A 19988-nucleotide genomic window follows, 5' to 3' on the forward strand; every position below is an offset into this window, starting at 1 on the left:
TCTTTTCCAATTGAATTAATTCGGCCCTTTTCAGTATTTCAATTTGAGACACAGAGTTTTTATTTTCCAACTTTTTCCAAGATTTTTCCTCAAAGTTAAGGACTGCAATAATGACTAAAGCCAACACTATGAGAAACAGCAGACCTACTCTAAACAATATGTGTAAGAATTGCTTTGTTAGCATTTCATGGTAATAGAATAGAATAGAATAGAATTTTTTATTGACCAAGTGTGATTGGACACACAAGGAATTTTTCTTGATGCATATGCTCTCAGTGTACATAAAAGAAAAGGTACATTCACCAAGAATCATAAGGTACAACACTTAATGATAGTCATAGGGTACAAATAAGCAATCAGGAGACAATCAATATCAATTGTAAGAATACAAGCAACAAAGTTACAGTCATACAGTCCTAAGTGGAAGGAGATGGGTAATGGGAACGATGAGAAGATTAATAGTAGTGCAGATTTAGTAATAGTTTGACAGTGTTGATTTTGTTGACAGTTCAAGTTGACAGTAATTCAAGCAAGCAGGATAACATTCAACACTGTTGTGATATTTGGACACAGAAAATAAAATTTCTATTTGCATATTATACAGAGAGCTGGAAAAGAGTATTTGGAAAAGGGAAATCAAATTCAGAAAAAATACTGTTGACTTTTCCCCTCAGATTGTTATTTCACCCCGTCCAAATTATTTCTCACAAAACTTTCTCCACGAATTTGAATATGGGAATCTAAAGGACAGAAATAGGAACATGCAGGGCTAAGCCTACTGTAGCTTCCTCAATCAATCCCTTCTGCTCTCCCACTTCTTTGCTTTATAAAAAAAATCTGATATATTTTCATGAACCATGTTGTTAACTTGTACTAAGAGTTGCTAACTTGTACTAACTCCTTTTCCAGCTATAGCTGTATTTCCAATAACTGAGGTAATTAAACATTATACTGTCTAATTACTACGGTTTTGAACTCAATTTCAGTCAAAATTTGTTTTCATAGATTGATTTCTTGACCAATATTTTTCTCTCCAATCTAGATTATAACTATTAATCAGCCTATTTTAGGCCTTGTGAGTAATGTACCATCATATTGTAGGTCTAACTCATACAATGTATACAGTAAATAGGTAGGACAAAAAGAAAGAACAATTTTATGCAGAAGCAAATTTTTTCTTATATAATGTAATAAGTGATTATAAATATTATATTTAGGCTTCTTTTATGTTAGAAAGGGACATATGGAAATTCCTGCTTTCTATTTGCAGTGAAAACTTGATATTATGTCCAAATTTAATTAAATATGAAATTGAAAATACATACTGTATATGTAGGCCTAATTTATGTTTTGAACAAACTTCATCTGCATAATCACCTGAATAACCATATTTATGTTAAATATGAATCACTTCTTTTTTGATTCTTATTCTCACACTCCTCCTCTCCCCATTAGCTGAAAACTGATTATTATAAAGCATATAGTGGGTGTGAAGTTTAGAAAGTAAGGATTCTTTCAAGAAACCCTTTTGTTACTATAGAATACAACTGACCACTCACCTGCAATAGAGAGATAAAACTCCTTAAAATCTGTGATCTCTCGGGAGCCTTCGCAGGCAGCTGTACAATCATCATAGGCTTTGTAGAAATCAGGAAGTGCCAGTTCCATGTCTGAAATTGAGGTTCTCCAGTTTTCTCCATTGTAGGCCCTAACTGCCCTGACAAAGACAGTCTAAAAGGCAAAAAAAACAAAAAAAAAACAAAACAAAACAAAAACCTGAAGGAATGTGACAAATATTTTATATGAATGACCTAATTTAAGACCACATCACTGCAAGCTTATGAAACTTAAATTTTGCTTTGCTTTACTCGCTATTTTTCTTGGGCCAAAGAGTTCATTTCTCCAATACATAAATTATCAATTACATTTTCCCCATAAAAGTTACATTGCCTTAGATTTATGGAGTCTGCTAATAAAGTCCTGTATCAAAGAATTTACTTTCCACCAATATTTTGAAATTAGTAAAGTAAATGTGATGGATTATCAAGGGACCAAAATTAGTCATTTTTAATAATAAAACTGTTATTATAATAATTTACAAATGAAAGTAAGGAATGGGAGGCTAAAATTATTATTTGTATATATTTTTACAGAATATAATAAAAAATGTTCATAAACAAGGGTAGAAACGCTACCTCATACGATTTGGTTTCTAAATCTTTAATATAATCTTCAGCATCAGGCATGCTTTTGTAATATGCCATATTCCTTTTCATCATTTCATCATTCGGATGTTTCAGCAGAAATGTATGTGCGGCTGCAACAGCTTTTGGAAAATTGTTTGCCTAGTGAAAAAGGATTTGAAATTTTCATTTCATTTATTTATATATACATACACATATATTTGTTTTCTGAGGTTTTCGCGGGTGTTTGTATGTAGGTCTTTGGTTATTCGGGTTTTCTCCCGCGTAAAATTGGAAGTGTCTTGGCAACGTTTTGACGAAGTCTCATTCGTCATCTTCAGGCTTCAGCTTCGTGCTTCTGGGAGCAATGTGTGATTGCAGCTGTTTCTTCCTTTTTAACTGCTAGTGGGGGTTTGAACTGATTGGGTGGGAGCTTGGCTGTGCTCTGATTGGATGGGGTTTTTTTTGTGCTCTGATTGGCTGGGGGTGTGTCCTGTTTGGGTGGGGGCTTGGTTGTGCTCAGATTAGTCTGAGTTGCAGGGGGATTTGAGCTGGTGAGCTGCACTGCTGCTGTTTGGCTTCGTGTTCGTGTTCGTGCTACATCTTCGTAGTGGGTGTCAGTCTGCTGCATGTATGGATTGGAGGGGTTTGAAATGGCTAATGTTGCAGCTGCGGTCTGGCTTCTGGTCCTTGGTCGTGCTTCCTGATCAGTGTGGGTTTGGGTCTGCTTTCTGGGTGGATGTGTGGTGGTGACATCCTGTGTGGACCTCGTGAGTGTGGGTCTGGTGTCATTCCTCGTGTTAAGGACTCGTTTGTCAATAAGGGCGGGTTTCCAAATGGCTGGTAGGCGGGAGATATCATCTCGTTTGTTCATGTTATATCCCTCTTCACCCAAGTGCCAATCAAAGAAGCCTTGACAGCTATCCAAAACAAATATAACCCCCCCAAGCACATCCTAGATCTGACCAACCACTGCCTATCCAACACATACTTCATCTATAACGGACAAAAATACAAACAAATAGAAGGCGCACCCATGGGATCACCCCTCTCACCTGCCATTGCCAACCTCTACATGGAACACTTTGAAACCCAAGCACTAGAAAAATCTGATCACAAACCCAAACTCTGGCTCAGATACGTAGACGACACCTTCATAATCTGGCCACACGGGAAAGAAAAACTTGACAACTTCCTCACACACCTCAATAGCCTACACCCCAAAATACAGTTCACCATGGAAACAGAAGTTAACAACCAACTTCCCTTCCTAGATGTCTTAGTCTACAAGAAACCCAATGGCTCCCTAGGACACACCATCTACCAGAAGAAAACACACACAAACCACTATCTGCACGCACTCTCACACCACCACCCAGCACAGATCAACTCCGTAGCCAAGACACTCATCTCTAGAACAAAACGCTTAGCTGACGAACAACACCTAAAAACCGAACTACACACTCTCACAAACGTACTAACATCCAATGGATTCCAGAGAAATAAGATTACCAAACTAATCCAAAAAGAACCCCCCACTAAAACCCAAGACAGAGAACAAGAAAATGGCACAGCCCTCCTCCCATATATAAAAGGCACCACAGACAGAATCAGCAAGATCCTCCACAAACATAACATCAAGACAGCATTCTGCACAAACCAAAAAATATCCACCATCCTAAGAAACCCCAAAGACAAACTTGAGTTAGAAAATCAAGGAGTATCCCATGCACCGCCTGCCCCACCACATACATCGGACAAACCAACAGAAGAATAAGTGCACGCATTGAAGAACACAAGAACTCAGTCAAAAAAGAGGAACCAACTTCTTCCCTGGTCCAACACCTTAAAGCCACAGGACACGATATTGACTTTAAAAAGACCAGAACTATCGCCAAAACTGAACACTTTAACAACAGAATAATCAGAGAAGCCATCGAGATAGAAAAACGCCCACACAGCATGAACAAACGAGATGATACCTCCCGCCTACCAGCCATTTGGAAACCCGCCCTTATTGACAAACGAGTCCTTAACACGAGGAATGACACCAGACCCACACTCACGAGGTCCACACAGGATGTCACCACCACATATTCCACCCAGAAAGCAGACCCAAACCCACACTGATCAGGAAGCACGACCAAGGACCAGAAGCCAGACCGCAGCTGCAACATTAGCCATTTCAAACCCCTCCAATCCATACATGCAGCAGACTGACACCCACTATGAAGATGTAGCACGAACACGAACACGAAGCCAAACAGCAGCAGTGTAGCTCACCAGCTCAAATCCCCCTGCAACTCAGACTAATCTGAGCACAACCAAGCCCCCACCCAAACAGGACACACCCCCAGCCAATCAGAGCACAAAAAAAACCCCATCCAATCAGAGCACAGCCAAGCTCCCACCCAATCAGTTCAAACCCCCACTAGCAGTTAAAAAGGAAGAAACAGCTGCAATCACACATTGCTCCCAAAAGCACGAAGCTGAAGCCTGAAGATGACGAATGAGACTTCGTCGAAATGTCACCAAGACACTTCCAATTTTACGCGGGAGAAAACCCGAATAACCAAAGACCTACATACACATATATACATATAATTTACATATTTTATTTCATTTATGTATTTATTTATATATTTTCTTTCAAATACATGTGTATGTGTGTGTAATTGAGATAAAAACCATATTAATTAGACAGTGTAATGTTTAATCACCTACTTAATTATTGGAAACAGAGCTATATTATCTCATTGCCTTCCTTAAACCCCTTTCCAATCCCAGAATACTCCTTTATGTCACTTACTAAAAACTGTTTAAGATGAAAATAAATACATTTTACAACATATAAACAAAATATATTTTATATATATCATGTGTATGTATGTATGTATATATATATATATAAGGAACTGAGGAAGAAAATGAGAGAAAAAAATCAAGAAACTGAAACTGGATAACAATATAGGTATGTGGAGGGGAGAAAAGTACATCACCACAGAGGCAATGAAAAATTTAGCTGCTTATTTTAAGTTTTTTCACTTAAGAAAACTGGAAAAACAGCATGCAAAGTTAGTAAAAAAAAAATCATAATGATGAGCAGATAATGGAAATGTGGGATAATCAGGACAGGAATGAAGTTTAGACCTTCAATGCATTATTATATGTCAGCTTTTTCCTAATAGCACCATTTGCAGGATCTCTTCATGGCTTTCTTCAGTCTCAAATAAATGTTTCATCATACTGCAAATCCTGCCATTATTTATTTATTTATTTATTTATTTATTTATTTATTTATTTATTTATTTTATCACATTTATATACCGCCCTATCTCCCAGGGGACTCAGGGCGGTTCACAGGCAAGTAAAAAGCACATATAAATACAGACTAAAATAACAGTTAAAAAACTTATTCTACATGGCCGAATTATTAAAAGCAATATAAATAATAAAACCCATTTAAAACCAGTATAAATTTAAAATCTAATCCAGTCCTGCGCAGATGAATAAATGTGTTTTAAGCTCGCGACGGAAGGTTCGGAGGTCCGGAAGTTGACGAAGTCATGGGGGGAGTTCGTTCCAGAGGGTGGGAGCCCCCACAGAGAAGGCCCTTCCCCTGGGTGTCGCCAGACGGCACTGCCTAGCCGACGGCACCCTGAGGAGTCCCTCTCTGTGAGAGCGCACAGGTTGGTGAGAGGTATTAGGTAGCAGTAGGCGGTCCCGTAAGTAACCCGGCCCTATGCCATGGAGCGCTTTAAAGATGGTTACCAAAACCTTGAAGCGCACCCGGAAGGCCACAGATAGCCAGTGCAGTCTGCGCAGGATAGGTGTCACACGGGAGCCACAAGGGGCTCCCTCTATCACCCGCGCAGCCGCATTCTGAACTAACTGAAGCCTCCGGATGCCCCTCAAGGGGAGCCCCATGTAGAGAGCATTGCAGTAATCCAGACGAGACGTCACGAGGGCGTGAGTGACCGTACATAAGGCATCCCGGTCTAGAAAGGGGCGCAACTGGCGCACCAGGCGAACCTGGTAGAAAGCTCTCCTGGAGACGGCCGTCAAATGATCTTCAAAAGACAGCCGTTCATCCAGGAGGACGCCCAAGTTGCGCACCCTCTCCATCAGGGCCAATGACTCGCCCCCAACAGTCAGCCGTGGACTCAGCTGACTGTACCGGGATGCCGGCATCCACTGCCACTCTGTCTTGGAGGGATTGAGCTTGAGCCTGTTTCTCCCCATCCAGACCCGTACGGCTTCCAAACACCGGGACAGCACTTCAATAGCTTTGTTGGGGTGGCCCGGTGTGGAAAAGTACAGCTGGGTGTCATCAGCGTACAGCTGGTACCTCACACCGAAGCCACTGATGATCTCACCCAACGGCTTCATATAGATGTTGAACAGAAGGGGCGAGAGAATCGACTCCTGCGGCACCCCACAAGTGAGGCGCCTCGGGGCCGACCTCTGCCCCCCTGTCAACACCGTCTGCGACCAATAGGAGAGATAGGAGGAGAACCACCGATAAATGGTGCCTCCCACTCCCAATCCCTCCAACCGGCACAGCAGGATACCATGGGTCGATGGTATCAAAAGCCGCTGAGAGGTCTAATAGGACCAGGGCAGAGGAACAACCCCTATCCCTGGCCCTCCAGAGATCATCCACCAACGCGACCAAAGCCGTCTCAGTGCTGTAACCGGGCCGGAAACCGGACTGGAACGGGTCTAGATAGACAGTTTCATCCAGGTGTAGGGGAAACTGATATGCTACCATACTCTCTACAACCTTCGCCGCAAAGCGAAGGTTGGAGACCGGATGATAATTACCTAAAACAGCCGGGTCCAGGGAAGGCTTCTTGAGGAGGGGCCTCACCACCGCCTCTTTCAAGGCGGCCTGAAAGACTCCCTCCAACAAAGAAGCGCTCGTAATCGCCTGGAGCCAGCCTCGTGTCACCTCCTGAGTGGCCAGCACCAACCAGGAGGGGCACGGGTCCAGTAAACACGTGGTGGCATTCAACCTACTCAACAACCTGTCCATGTCCTCGGGAGCCACAGGGTCAAACTCATCCCAAACAATGTCACCAAGACCACCCTCAGACGTCCCACCTGAATCACCGCAATTTTGGTCCAGACCGTCCCGAAGCTGAACGATTTTATTGTATAGATAACCGTTAAACTCCTCAGCACGTCCCTGTAACGGGTCATCCCGCTCCCCCTGGTGAAGGAGGGAACGAGTCACCCGAAACAGGGCGGCTGGGCGGTTATCTGCCGACGCAATGAGGGAGGAGGCGTAGCAACTCCTCGCTTCCCTCAGTGCCACTAGGTAGGTCCTATTATAGGACCTCACTAGTGTCCGGTCAGCCTCTGAACGGCTAGACCTCCAGGAACTCTCTAGGCGTCTTCTCCGGCGTTTCATCCCCCTCAGCTCCTCGGAGAACCAAGGAGCCGGTTGGGACCTGCGCCGGGTCAGAGGCCGCAAAGGCACGATATGGTCTAAGGCCCCCGCCGTGGCCCGTTCCCAAGCCGCGACAAGTTCCTCAGCTGTGCCGTGAGCCAGACCCTCAGGAAATGGCCCAAGCTCCGTCCGGAACCTCTCCGGGTCCATCAGGCACCTGGGACGGAACCAACGTATTGGCTCCGTCTCCCTGCGGTGTTGAATGGCGGTCAGAAAGTCCAGGCGAAGGAGAGAGTGATCTGACCATGACAAAGGTTCAGTGACTATTTCCTTCAAGTCCAGATCCTTCAACCACTGACCAGAGATAAAAATCAAGTCCAGTGTGCCACCCCCAATGTGAGTAGGGCCATCAACTACTTGAGTCAGGTCCGAGGCCGTCATGGAAGCCGTGAACTCCCGAGCTGATGACGAGCCGGAAGATGGCAAGTTAAAGTCCCCCATGACTAAAAGTCTGGAGGTCTCTACTGCCACCCCAGCAAGCACCTCCAGGAGCTCGGGCAGGGCAGCTGTCACGCAGCAAGGAGCCAGGTACGCGATCAGCAAACCCATCTGACACCTATGACCCCATCTCACAAAGAGGGATTCACACCCGGCAATCTGAGGTACAGTGGTCTCCCTCGGCTCCAGGCTCTCTCTAATCACAACCGCCACCCCCCCACCCCTACCCCTCGGCTGATGGAATGCACGGAAACCCGGTGGGCACATTTCAACAAGGGGCACGCCCCCTTCAGTGCCCAACCAGGTTTCCGTAACGCCTATAAGATCCGCGGCACCCCCCTGAACAAGATCGTGTATTAGGGGGGCCTTATTGACCACGGACCGTGCGTTGCATAACATAAGCCAAAGGCCCAGGCTCTGAGGGTCTTGACCATCCGGGGAACGGGACAAGTCAGAGGGATCGGGGCGCGCAATCACCTGTAAACATCGAGCGCGCGCCCCCACAAAACGATATGATCCCCCACTTCCGCCATATCTGCCCCTCCCACTTACCGTACAAATAGGACCACCCTCACTAGAAGGAACACACTCCCCCCCCATAACCTCCGAACCTAATAAATGACCGCCGCGAGCACACACAGGAACTGGCTCCCCACCCGACGGGCTACCCCCAACACCCGCCCTAGCCCTCCCACCCCTTAAAAACGCCCTATCTAAAAAAAACCAAAGGCTCTTTTTCTTCGCATGCCACCTCTGTGGATCCCAAGACCCGTCATTGAGGCCGGCCCTTGATAATGAAGCGGGCCATTCCTGCGAGGCGGGGGTACCTCGCAGGCGCAAGAGTTCCAATGCAGAATATCGCATATATAATAACTAAAGGCATAAATAGGAGATAGAGGCCGACGAGAGGTAATAATGTCTAGGATGGCAGAGTGTAATGCCAAGTCCAAAAAGTATGCTTAAGACAGCATGATATTCATACAAAAGGGGCAGGGCTTGCACAGTGACATTGCTTTTCCTAGTCTTGATTTTCTCCTTTCTGAGTGCTGCTGCCTCCAGTTTTATGTTTTTATTGGATTTATATGATCCATTGCATCTAGGAGTTCAAGCAGCATGCCCAGTTTAGTGTGGATAGATGGATAAATAGACAGAAAGACAATAAGAATGGAATAAGATGCTGACTGGTTTAATATCACCCAGTGAATTTCCTTGACTAAAGGAGGACTAGGAAGTTTCCATTAATATGTATGATGGGCTACAACTTCCAGAATTCACTGGAGCTAATACATAAATGGATAGTCCAACACATCTAGAAGGCTGCAAGTTAGAAAGCCAGGCTTCCTAGTGTTATTTTTATAACACTAGAAAAACAGAAAAATAACAATTGGCTGAAAGAAATTGATGGGCATAAAGAGACACAAAGATTATTAAATTCCACATTTGACAATGATGAGTACAAAGCCCTTGTATGACAGATATATAAGAAAAATAGACCTGCATTCAGGCATTTCTTGATCTTAGCAGCTTTAAGATGCATGGACTTCAATTCTCAGAATTCCCTAGCCAGCATTGAAATCCTGGCAGACAAATCCACACATCTATGAGTAGATGAAGTTGAGAAACAGTTTCAGAATATTAATCTACCACCCAATAGAAAATTCTGAAGTTTTTCAGTAAAAAGTAAAACATAAGCCTGAAATTCAGAGTTGGTGATAGATGAACACTGAATTTATCTGAATGAGCATTTGATTGTAAGCAGTGGTGGGATTCAAATAATTTAACAATCGGTTCTCTGTCCTAATGATTTTTCCCAACAAGCAGTTCATCAAACTGCTCAGAAAGTTAACAACCGGTTCTCCCGAAGTGGTGCGAACTGGCTGAATCCCACCACTGATTGTAAGATGATGACCCTTCCTTTGTAATGATATGGAGGGAGTTGTCACAAATCTTCCTTCCAGAAAAATATAAACGATTCAGCTATCATTTTCACTTGCTTATATGTTTTGTTTCTTCTAAATGCATAGCAATAAAAAATAATTAAACTTTTCCAATCCAAAGATGATTTGGGACAGGGAAAACACCTGTTGAATTTCTGCCTTCCGGTTTAAAAAGCCTCAACTTAACACACGGAAGATAACTAAGAGTGCGGAATGCCTTGTAATCAGAAAGATCCCGATTTCATGAAACTTTAGAAAGACGCAGAAGGGGACCGCGACGTGGCAACAGGCTACGCGAACGAGCGACTACCTTGAAGTAGGCGAACTGCAAGAACTTGTAAGGATCGCGGCGCTGAAATTCTTCCAGGACTTCCCGGGTGGGCTGAGACTGACGGAAGGCCGGCAGCCCTTGCTTGCAGCGTTTCAGGCACTGCGTTCTGCGTAGCATGTCCCCGAAATAGCGCAGCTCCGGAAAGCCGTTGAAACGGTCAGTCTCCTTCTCCTCCTCCATGCGGATAGAGCTACAGTTGAGGTGACAGAAGGCCTCGCTGTCCCGCAGAAGGCGATAGAGCCGCAGGCTCATCTCCAGGTAGTTCACGCTCTCGGGCCAGTTCTCGTTGCTGTATTGGTCCAGGCCGTAGCGGTAGGCAGACTCCAAGGGCATCAGCTCGTCGCGCGGGAAACTCCTGAAGCTGTAGCGCTCATACTGAGGCCGCGCCCCCGCCCAGAGGAGGCAGACAGTGGCCACGAGTAGCCGGCGCTTCCACATCTTTCCCAGTTTAGAGAACAACCGGACACCACGTAGCTAGAGGAAGAGAGAAAAAGGTTCAGCCTTCCCGTCTGACTACGAGAATCAGGCGGGGATCCTGAAGGATTGACGTACAGTTGAACCCCTCCTCCTGATGCGCGCTGGGAACGTCGCACATTTTGGGGAGAAACAGGGAAAACCAACTTTCCTTTATTCGAGGGATCTCGCTTAGGAGGATCGGCATAGTCGAGTACTTTAGGAAGCAACCTGCAAGACTGACCTTGTCCTAATTTTTATATCTCAATAATGGATCTTGTCTTCTGCTTTTTCCTCAAAAATAGAGATGGTTGGAGGCAGCATTTCAAAAGGGTGTGCTTCAAAAAACCCGAAAATGAGCGTAAGCAAGTTGCTCTTTTGTACAGGTAGTCCTTGATTTATGACATTTGAGCCCAAAAATTATGTGGTTAGTGAGGCATTTGTTAAATGCGTTTTGCCACATTTGTTAAGTGAATCACTATATTTATTAAATTAGTAACATGGTTGTTAAGTGAATTTGGCTTTCCCATTTGCTTGTTAGAAAGTCACACAAGGTGATCACATGACCTCAGTACACTGCAACTATCTTAAATATGAACCAATTGCCAAACATCTGAATTCTGATCATATGACCATGCAGATGCTGCAATGGTATGTGTAAAAAATGGCCATAAGTCACTTTTTTCAGTGCCATAACTGAGTAGTCACATAACAGTAGTCACTGTTGTAAGTCAAGGACTATTTGTATTTATTTTCTGTTTATGTATATATATTCACTTAAACCAGTATTTCTCAGCTTCAACAAATTTAAGATGCATGGATTTCAACAGTTAACTTTGAAATACACTGAATTAAATTAGTACCAACTACCTCTGGTGCTCTGAAGTTGAGTCTGATTCCTGAAGGTTTATGACATCTCCTCTGATGCTCTCTAGAGTTATTGGACCACCACTGTGAGAATTCGCAATAGCCGTGCTAAATAGGAAATCCTGGCACTTGTGGTCAATTCATCTGGTGGACATATGCAATATTTGGAAAAATTCAGATGTATGTTAAGTAGCAAATTTTGCCTAGCATCTCCTATTATTCCAAAGGTGTTGTATTTTTTTTCCTTTGAAAATGTTTAGCTTCTCATCAAGAAGCTTCTTCGGTTCTGACTGAATGGTGGGAAATGGAAGGTGTGGAACCTTCTTGATTTGCCTGAAAGGAGTCAGCAGTTTCAAGTTCCACACCCATTTGCATTCTGCAGATATAGATACAGATTCTGATTCAGGTGACTCTTGAGAATACAGATAAACCTCTAAGTGGTCTCGATGACTGTGAAACTAATGACTGACTTTCAGAGTCCTAATGAGTGCTAATGAATGCTATTTTTTTTATACAAAAAATATAACTCATTCCATTCCCCACCAGTCAGTTAGAACTGAAGAAGCTTCTTGGATGAGAAGTGAAAACATTTTCAAGGGAAAAAAAACCCCAAGACAGTCCAATTGCTTTTTGGAAAAGCACCCTTGGTACTACCATGACCTGTATAGTTGGGAATCTCCATAGACACCTGTTTCCATTGTCCTATTTTTGTTAAGAAAGAAGAAAATGTGGTTGATAAAGGTTGAGTCCTCACACTTACGACCATGCTCGGGCATGCAGGCTGCAGATTGCCCCTGATTGGCTAAGACACGAGCAGCCAAACAGTGGAAAATCTGCAGCCTCCAATTGATTCCTCCGTCTGACAGCTCCTTTATTTAAGTGGCTATCAGACGGCAACAGTTCTGTCAATGTATTAGCTCATGCAGAGTTGCCTTGTGTTCCTGTTAACTGTTGTGTTAGAAATAAATCATTGTGCTGAACCATACTGAGCACTGGCAACAAGGGTGGGATACACCTGAGGCAATGGCTAGCGAAGTCACTAAACAGAGCTGAGGCACCCTAAGCCAAGCAGTGCCTTCCAGTCACTAGTGACAAGACATCGCTGCAAGGCAAACTCCCCGGCATTACACTGACAGCAGTTCTACCAGCATTTTCCCCGTCCGTGCCAGCCACTGAGATATGGGACACTTATCTTGAGCGATTCAAGTGTTTCCTGCAGGAAAACGAACACACAGGCCTGCCTAGCGCCAGAAAAGGGGTTTTCTCAGCTCCTGCGGAAGTGAAATTTTTGGAACAGCTAGGGCTCTAGCTGCCCCTCAAGAACCTGGCACCGCCGTATAAACTAGCTCAGGCGGAACATTGTGGACGTGGCCTACCCACCACCTGAGCAGGCCCAACCTCACCAAATCAAAACTCCACCTTCAGGGAGCTCGGCAGCCCAGCCTGAAGCCATACAAACATCCCCGACCAAATCGTTCTTGATGCTGGACTTACCGGAATAATCAGGTCTTCCAGTCTCAATGAAGCCTCCATCCAAGTTTGTTGCGCAGTTTCCAGGAGTTCCTGAAGATACTGTTCCAGCTCCTCCTCCTCCCCTGACCGCCCCTGAACTGAGATGATCTGGGTGGAGCCGACGTCAACCAGTGTACTTAGCGGACTATGCATGTGCCATCCGGGTGGAGAGGGGTGTTGAATCCTCTCACTTACAACCATGTTCGGGCATGCAGGCCGTAGATTGCCCCTGATTGGCTAAGACGCGAGCAGCCAAACAGCGAGAAATCTGCAGCCTCCGATTGATTCCTCTGTCTGACAGCTCCTCTATTTAAGCGACTGTCAGATGGCAACAGTTCTATCAGTGTATTAGCTCGCACAGAGTTGCCTTGTGTTCCTGTTAGCTGTTGTGTTAGAAATAAAGCATTGTGCTGAACCAGCCTAGCCTCCCTCTGTACCTGCTTCATTCTCTATACAGAGCAATAACCTTATATATACAAAGCAATTCCTGATAATAAACTATTTCACTGCAGGAATTTATTAATGGTTTGGTGGTATATATTAGCACATTATATGGTAGCTTAACTAAGCAATTTTATTCTTTTGTTCTCTTTCTCCACAGAGCAATAATTTTCACAACTTATAATTAGTAAAATTATCGATAGAATTGTTATATAAAGTGAAATTTGTATGAACCTCAGCACTTTAAAAACTCAAATTACGAAAACTTCCGTTGGCTCCGTCTCCCCGGAGGACGTCTGGAATGGCGTCCCGAACTGAGATTCTGTAAAAGCTGGTGAAACAGCGGAGAACAGCTGTTAGCCAGCTTCAAAGCTTTTCTCTGGGTGAAAGAGAATAGCGAAGAGTGGCTGGATAGCAGAAGATTGCCCCAGGGGCTCTGCTTTCTTATGCAGAGTCTCGGAGGGGTGCCTGCTTAATCCAGCCTTACTCCATACTCGGCTCGATCCTGCTAATTAGGCAGGACAAGAGGAGACGCCCACCTCTGCTCCATTGATTCCGTTTTGAATAACTAAAAGCAGACGGGACAAATACAAGTGATCGATTATTGGGGAAGCAAGAAGAGAGCTGACTTCTACTTCTTTTTTAAAAAGGGGGAAAACTTTTTTTCACTTTAACTTAGTGAAGGAAGAAATGGCGTCTGAGAGGAAGTGGATTGGAGGCTGATTGTGAGAGAAAGGAAGTTCCTCTTTGTGGATTTTGGCTGAATAGAAGCTCTCCATAGAAGGCAAGGTGAAAGTTTTTATTTTACAACTTTAATTTGAGACTTTTTGAGACTGAGATTTTACAATTCTAAATAGAGACTTTACTTAAATTAAAATGGCTTTTAAGCCACCAAAAGCTCCCATGACGAGAAGGGGGTCTGAAACTAACTTGGAAGATATGTTAAAGGAACAGAACAGAGTTTCTGAAGAGCGATTTAAAGAAATTATGAATAATATTCATGGTGTGAAGGATCAATTTAGGGAAGAAATTAAAGAGACTAATAAAAAAATTAGAGAAGATTTATTGATGGTTTTTCAAGGTTTGGCAAAAAATTTGGAAGTAATGGAGGATAAAGTGGAAGTAATTAGTCAAGCAAATCAGTATTTGGATAATAAAGTTGGAGAGCTCCAAAATAGTGGATAAAAATGAGGACCATGTGGTAGTATTGCAATATAGAGCGTTGGAGAAGGCTTTGAGAATTAGGGGTCTTCAAGACCGGAAGGAAGAAGATCTTAAAAAAGTTATATCAGAAGCCTTAGCTGAAATGTTAGGAATGGACCCTCGAGAAGTTGATTTTCAAATTGACAAGGCATATAGGGTTAATTCTTGGGTAGCGAGGCAGAAAAAGCTCCCAAGAGACATTGTAATTTATTTTTTGACTTCTACAATAAGAAATCAGATTTTGCAAGCTACATACCAAAAGAAATTGCAAATAGCAGAACAGGAGGTGTTGGTTTTGAAAGAGATCCCTGCTAAAATGTTAAAGGATAGAAGGGATTTTAGGTTTTTTACACAAGAGCTTAAGAAGCATCAGATTCAATATAGATGGGAGGTTCCAATTGGCTTAACAGTATTTTTCCAAGGCAGGAGATATCGAATTGATACTGAGTTGAAAGCAAAAGATTTTCTTTTTAATGTATTGAAAGTGGATGTAGAAACAGTGGATAAAAGTCTTCAAGAGAAACAGAGTGGGGAAGTTGAAACTGCACCTGTGATGTCAGTACCTCAAGAACAACCTCAAGAACAAAGAGTGATAAGGGGAGCTATTAGGCGTAAGGAGATAGAGGAACGACTTCAAAGACAGGAACGGGATTCTACTACTGAAGCTGTGGGAGGAGCCAAACCGAAGAGTGAGAGTCTTCAGCTAATTGCTCAGAAGCTTCAAGAGGCCAGTGATGGCAAATAAATTTTTGACATGGAATGTTAATGGTTTAAATTCAGCACAGAAAAGAAGAAAAATATTCCATTATTTGAAACAATTTAAAAATGATGTGATATGTTTACAAGAGACACATATAAAATTATCAGATCAGAAATATTTGATTAATTCGAAATTAGGTAAACATTTTGTTTCTTCTGCTCCGAATAAGAAAAATGGTATAGTTATATATTTGAAGAAAAATATATCAGCTAAATTAATTGAAACGGACATTCAAGGAAGATATATTGCTATTGAATTGATTTTAGAAAGAAAAAAGATACTTGTGATTGGCATATATGCACCTAATCAACAACAAGAAAATTTTTATAAACTGTTACATGAAAAATTGACTTTTTGGGACTATAAAACATTTATTATATTAGGGGATTGGAATGGTGTAATGGACATTAGAAAAGATAAAAGAACTCTTTCTAAGAAAATTCCTATGCATGCAAAATTGCCTAAATCTTTTTTTGATTTGATGGAAGATTTTGAGTTGAAAGATATATGGAGAAGGCAGAATTTTGATGATAGAGATTATACTTATTTTTCGGATAGGCATCAATCTTTTTCACGTATTGATTTTATATTAATTACCAATGACTTGCTTTCTAGGGTTAGGAAAACAAAGATATTTCCAAGGTGTTTAACTGATCATAGTCCGGTATGGATGGAGTTGCAATATGAAGGTGGAAGAAGATCATGGAGAATAAATGAAAATTTGTTTAGATATGAGGATAATGTAAATCAATGTAAAAAACAAATGAAAGAATTTTTTGATTATAATTTGGGTAAGGGAACTTCGATAGAAATGGTGTGGGACGCTAGCAAGGCCTTTATGAGAGGAAATTTGATATATATTAATAGTAGACAGAGGAGAAAATTACAAAAACAGCGTAGGGATTTAGAAGAGGAAATTCAGAGGAAACAACAATTATTGGTATATAATCCACATGATTTAAAAACTACTGAGGCGATAAAGATATTACAGAGTCAATTTAATATGTTAATGGCAGATCAGGTGGCAACCAATATACAATATGCTAAACATAATACTTTTTGTAATGCCAATAAATCAGGGCGGTGGTTGGCTTATATGTTAAGGAAAAGACAGAAAGCAGGTACTATTGAAAAAATTGAATACAAGGGTAAAGTGCGATTTCAACAGGATAAAATTAAAAAAGCTTTCTTGGAATATTATACAAATTTATATGCCAGAGATACAATATTGAATATGGATATTGATAAATATTTGAAAGAATATAAGGTTAAAGGTTTAACTAATGAACAAAGGGAAGAGTTGAATCGGCCTATAACTTCTGAGGAAATTATTTTGGTAATAAAGCAATTAAAAATAGGGAAATTCCCAGGCACGGATGGACTTACAGCAATATATTATTGCTGCTACCGAATACCTCTCACCGACCCGTGCGCTCTCACAGAGAGGGACTCCTCAGGGTGCCGTCGGCGCGACAGTGTCGTCTGGCGACACCCAGGGTAAGGGCCTTCTCTGTGAGGCTCCCGCCCTCTGGAACGAACTCCCCCCAGGACTTCGTCAACTTCCGGACCTCCGAACCTTTCGCCGCGAGCTTAAAACTTACTTATTTATCTGCGCTGGCCTGGGTTAGTTTTTAAGTTTATGGGTTTTTTAATGGGTTTTAGTCTCAAATTTTAATTGTGGCCAATTTTAATAAGTTTTTTAATTGTATTTTAATTGTATTTATATTATATTGTCTATTTTACTTGGCTGTGAACCGCCCTGAGTCCTTCGGGAGAAGGGCGGTATACAAATTTAATAAATAAATAAATAAATAAATAAATATTATAAAAAGTTACAGGATGAGATAGTTGGTCCACTTATGGAGTTATTTAATCAGATACTGATGGGAGGAGGAGTGCCACCATCATGGAGGACTACTTTTATTTCATTGATACCAAAAGAGGATCAGGATTGTACTAAGCCTGGGAATTATAGACCGATTTCACTCTTGAATAATGATTATAAGATTTTAGAAAGAAAAAGATACTTGTGATTGGCATATATGCACCTAATCAACAACAAGAAAATTTTATAAACTGTTACATGAAAAATTGACTTTTGGGACTATAAAACATTTATTATATTAGGGATTGGAATGGTGTAATGGACATTAGAAAAGATAAAAGAACTCTTTCTAAGAAAATTCCTATGCATGCAAAACTGCCTAAATCTTTTTGATTTGATGGAAGATTTTGAGTTGAAAGATATATGGAGAAGGCAGAATTTTGATGATAGAGATTATACTTATTTTTCGGATAGGCATCAATCTTTTTCACGTATTGATTTTATATTAATTACCAATGATTTGCTTTCTAGGGTTAGGAAAACAAAGATATTTCCAAGGTGTTTAACTGATCATAGTCCGGTATGGATGGAGTTGCAATATGAAGGTGGAAGAAGATCATGGAGAATAAATGAAAATTTGTTTAGATATGAGGATAATGTAAATCAATGTAAAAAACAAATGAAAGAATTTTTTGATTATAATTTGGGTAAGGGAACTTGATAGAAATGGTGTGGACTCTAGCAAGGCCTTTATGAGAGGAAATTTGATATATATTAATAGTAGACAGAGGAGAAAATTACAAAAACAGCGTAGGGATTTAGAAGAGGAAATTCAGAGGAAACAACAATTATTGGTATATAATCCACATGATTTAAAAACTACTGAGGCGATAAAGATATTACAGAGTCAATTTAATATGTTAATGGCAGATCAGGTGGCAACCAATATACAATATGCTAAACATAATACTTTTTGTAATGCCAATAAATCAGGGGTGGTTGGCTTATATGTTAAGGAAAAGACAGAAAGCAGGTACTATTGAAAAAATTGAATACAAGGGTAAAGTGAGATTTCAACAGGATAAAATTAAAAAGCTTTCTTGGAATATTATACAAATTTATATGCCAGAGATACAATATTGAATATGGATATTGATAAATATTTGAAAGAATATAAGGTTAAAGGTTTAACTAATGAACAAAGGGAAGAGTTGAATCGGCCTATAACTTGAGGAAATTATTTTGGTAATAAAGCAATTAAAAATAGGGAAATTCCCAGGCACGGATGGACTTACAGCAATATATTATTGCTGCTACCGAATACCTCTCACCGACCCGTGCGCTCTCACAGAGAGGGACTCCTCTGGGTGCCGTCGGGCGACAGTGTCGTCTGGCGACACCCAGGGTAAGGGCCTTCTGTGAGGCTCCCGCCCTCTGGAACGAACTCCCCCCAGGACTTCGTCAACTTCCGGACCTCCGAACCTTTCGCCGCGAGCTTAAAACTTACTTATTTATCTGCGCTGGCCTGGGTTAGTTTTTAAGTTTATGGGTTTTTTAATGGGTTTTAGTCTCAAATTTTAATTGTGGCCAATTTTAATAAGTTTTTTAATTGTATTTTAATTGTATTTATATTATATTGTCTATTTTACTTGGCTGTGAACCGCCCTGAGTCCTTCGGGAGAAGGGCGGTATACAAATTTAATAAATAAATAAATAAATAAATAAATATTATAAAAAGTTACAGGATGAGATAGTTGGTCCACTTATGGAGTTATTTAATCAGATACTGATGGGAGGAGGAGTGCCACCATCATGGAGGACTACTTTTATTTCATTGATACCAAAAGAGGATCAGGATTGTACTAAGCCTGGGAATTATAGACCGATTTCACTCTTGAATAATGATTATAAGATTTTATAAAATAATGGCAAATAGGTTAATGGAAATTGTACAACAAAGGATTCATACTGACCAGTCTGGTTTTATAAAAGGGAGACAAATGAGGAATAACGTTAGGCAGATAGTGAATTTATTGGAATATTTGGAAAAGAAAAATCAGATTCCGGCAGCGTTTATATTTTTGGATGCAGAGAAAGCTTTTGATCATTTGCATTGGGAATTTTTATTTAAATTAACAGATAAAATGCAATTTGGAAATGGTTTTATACGAATACTTAGGGCAATTTATGGAGAGCAAACAGCTCAGATAATAATTAATGGTAGTTTGACAGATAGTTTTAAAATTGCGAAAGGAACAAGGCAGGGGTGTCCTTTATCACCTTTATTGTTTATTTTGTCTTTGGAACCTTTACTGGATAAGATAAGAGAGTTAAGGGAGATAGAGGGTATTAGAATTAGAAGACATGAATACAAAGTTAGAGCATTTGCAGATGATTTGGTTGTTATGTTGACTCAGCCTATAAATTCAAGTGTATATTTGTTGGAAGTAATTAATCAATATGGAAGGGTCTCAGGGTTTAAAGTGAATCAAAATAAAACAAAAGTGTTAACCAAAAATATGATTAAGAACCAGAAAGAAAAACTAGAGGAAATAACAGGATTTGAAATTGTAAAAAAAGTTAAAT

General features: G+C 41.3%; 1 protein-coding gene across 2 annotated transcripts in view; it reads right to left on the reverse strand.

The window, feature by feature from the left end:
* Positions 1-19988, reverse strand: part of CRTAP (cartilage associated protein) — a 63645-nt gene that overhangs the window by 11831 nt on the left and 31826 nt on the right. The window contains exons 1-3 of one of the 2 annotated variants that reach the window (XM_058183989.1): positions 10321-10880; positions 2196-2345; positions 1560-1731 (exon numbers count right to left, since the gene is read on the reverse strand). In XM_058183989.1, coding sequence (XP_058039972.1) covers positions 1560-1731; positions 2196-2345; positions 10321-10779 — 781 coding nt within the window. In that variant the 5' untranslated portion in view covers positions 10780-10880. Of the gene's footprint in view, positions 1-1559; positions 1732-2195; positions 2346-10320; positions 10881-19988 lie in introns of those variants that run through there. The other variant, XM_058183988.1, reaches the window with a different exon arrangement.

This window comes from Ahaetulla prasina, chromosome 4 (assembly GCF_028640845.1).
Source record: "Ahaetulla prasina isolate Xishuangbanna chromosome 4, ASM2864084v1, whole genome shotgun sequence".
NCBI lineage: Eukaryota > Metazoa > Chordata > Lepidosauria > Squamata > Colubridae > Ahaetulla > Ahaetulla prasina.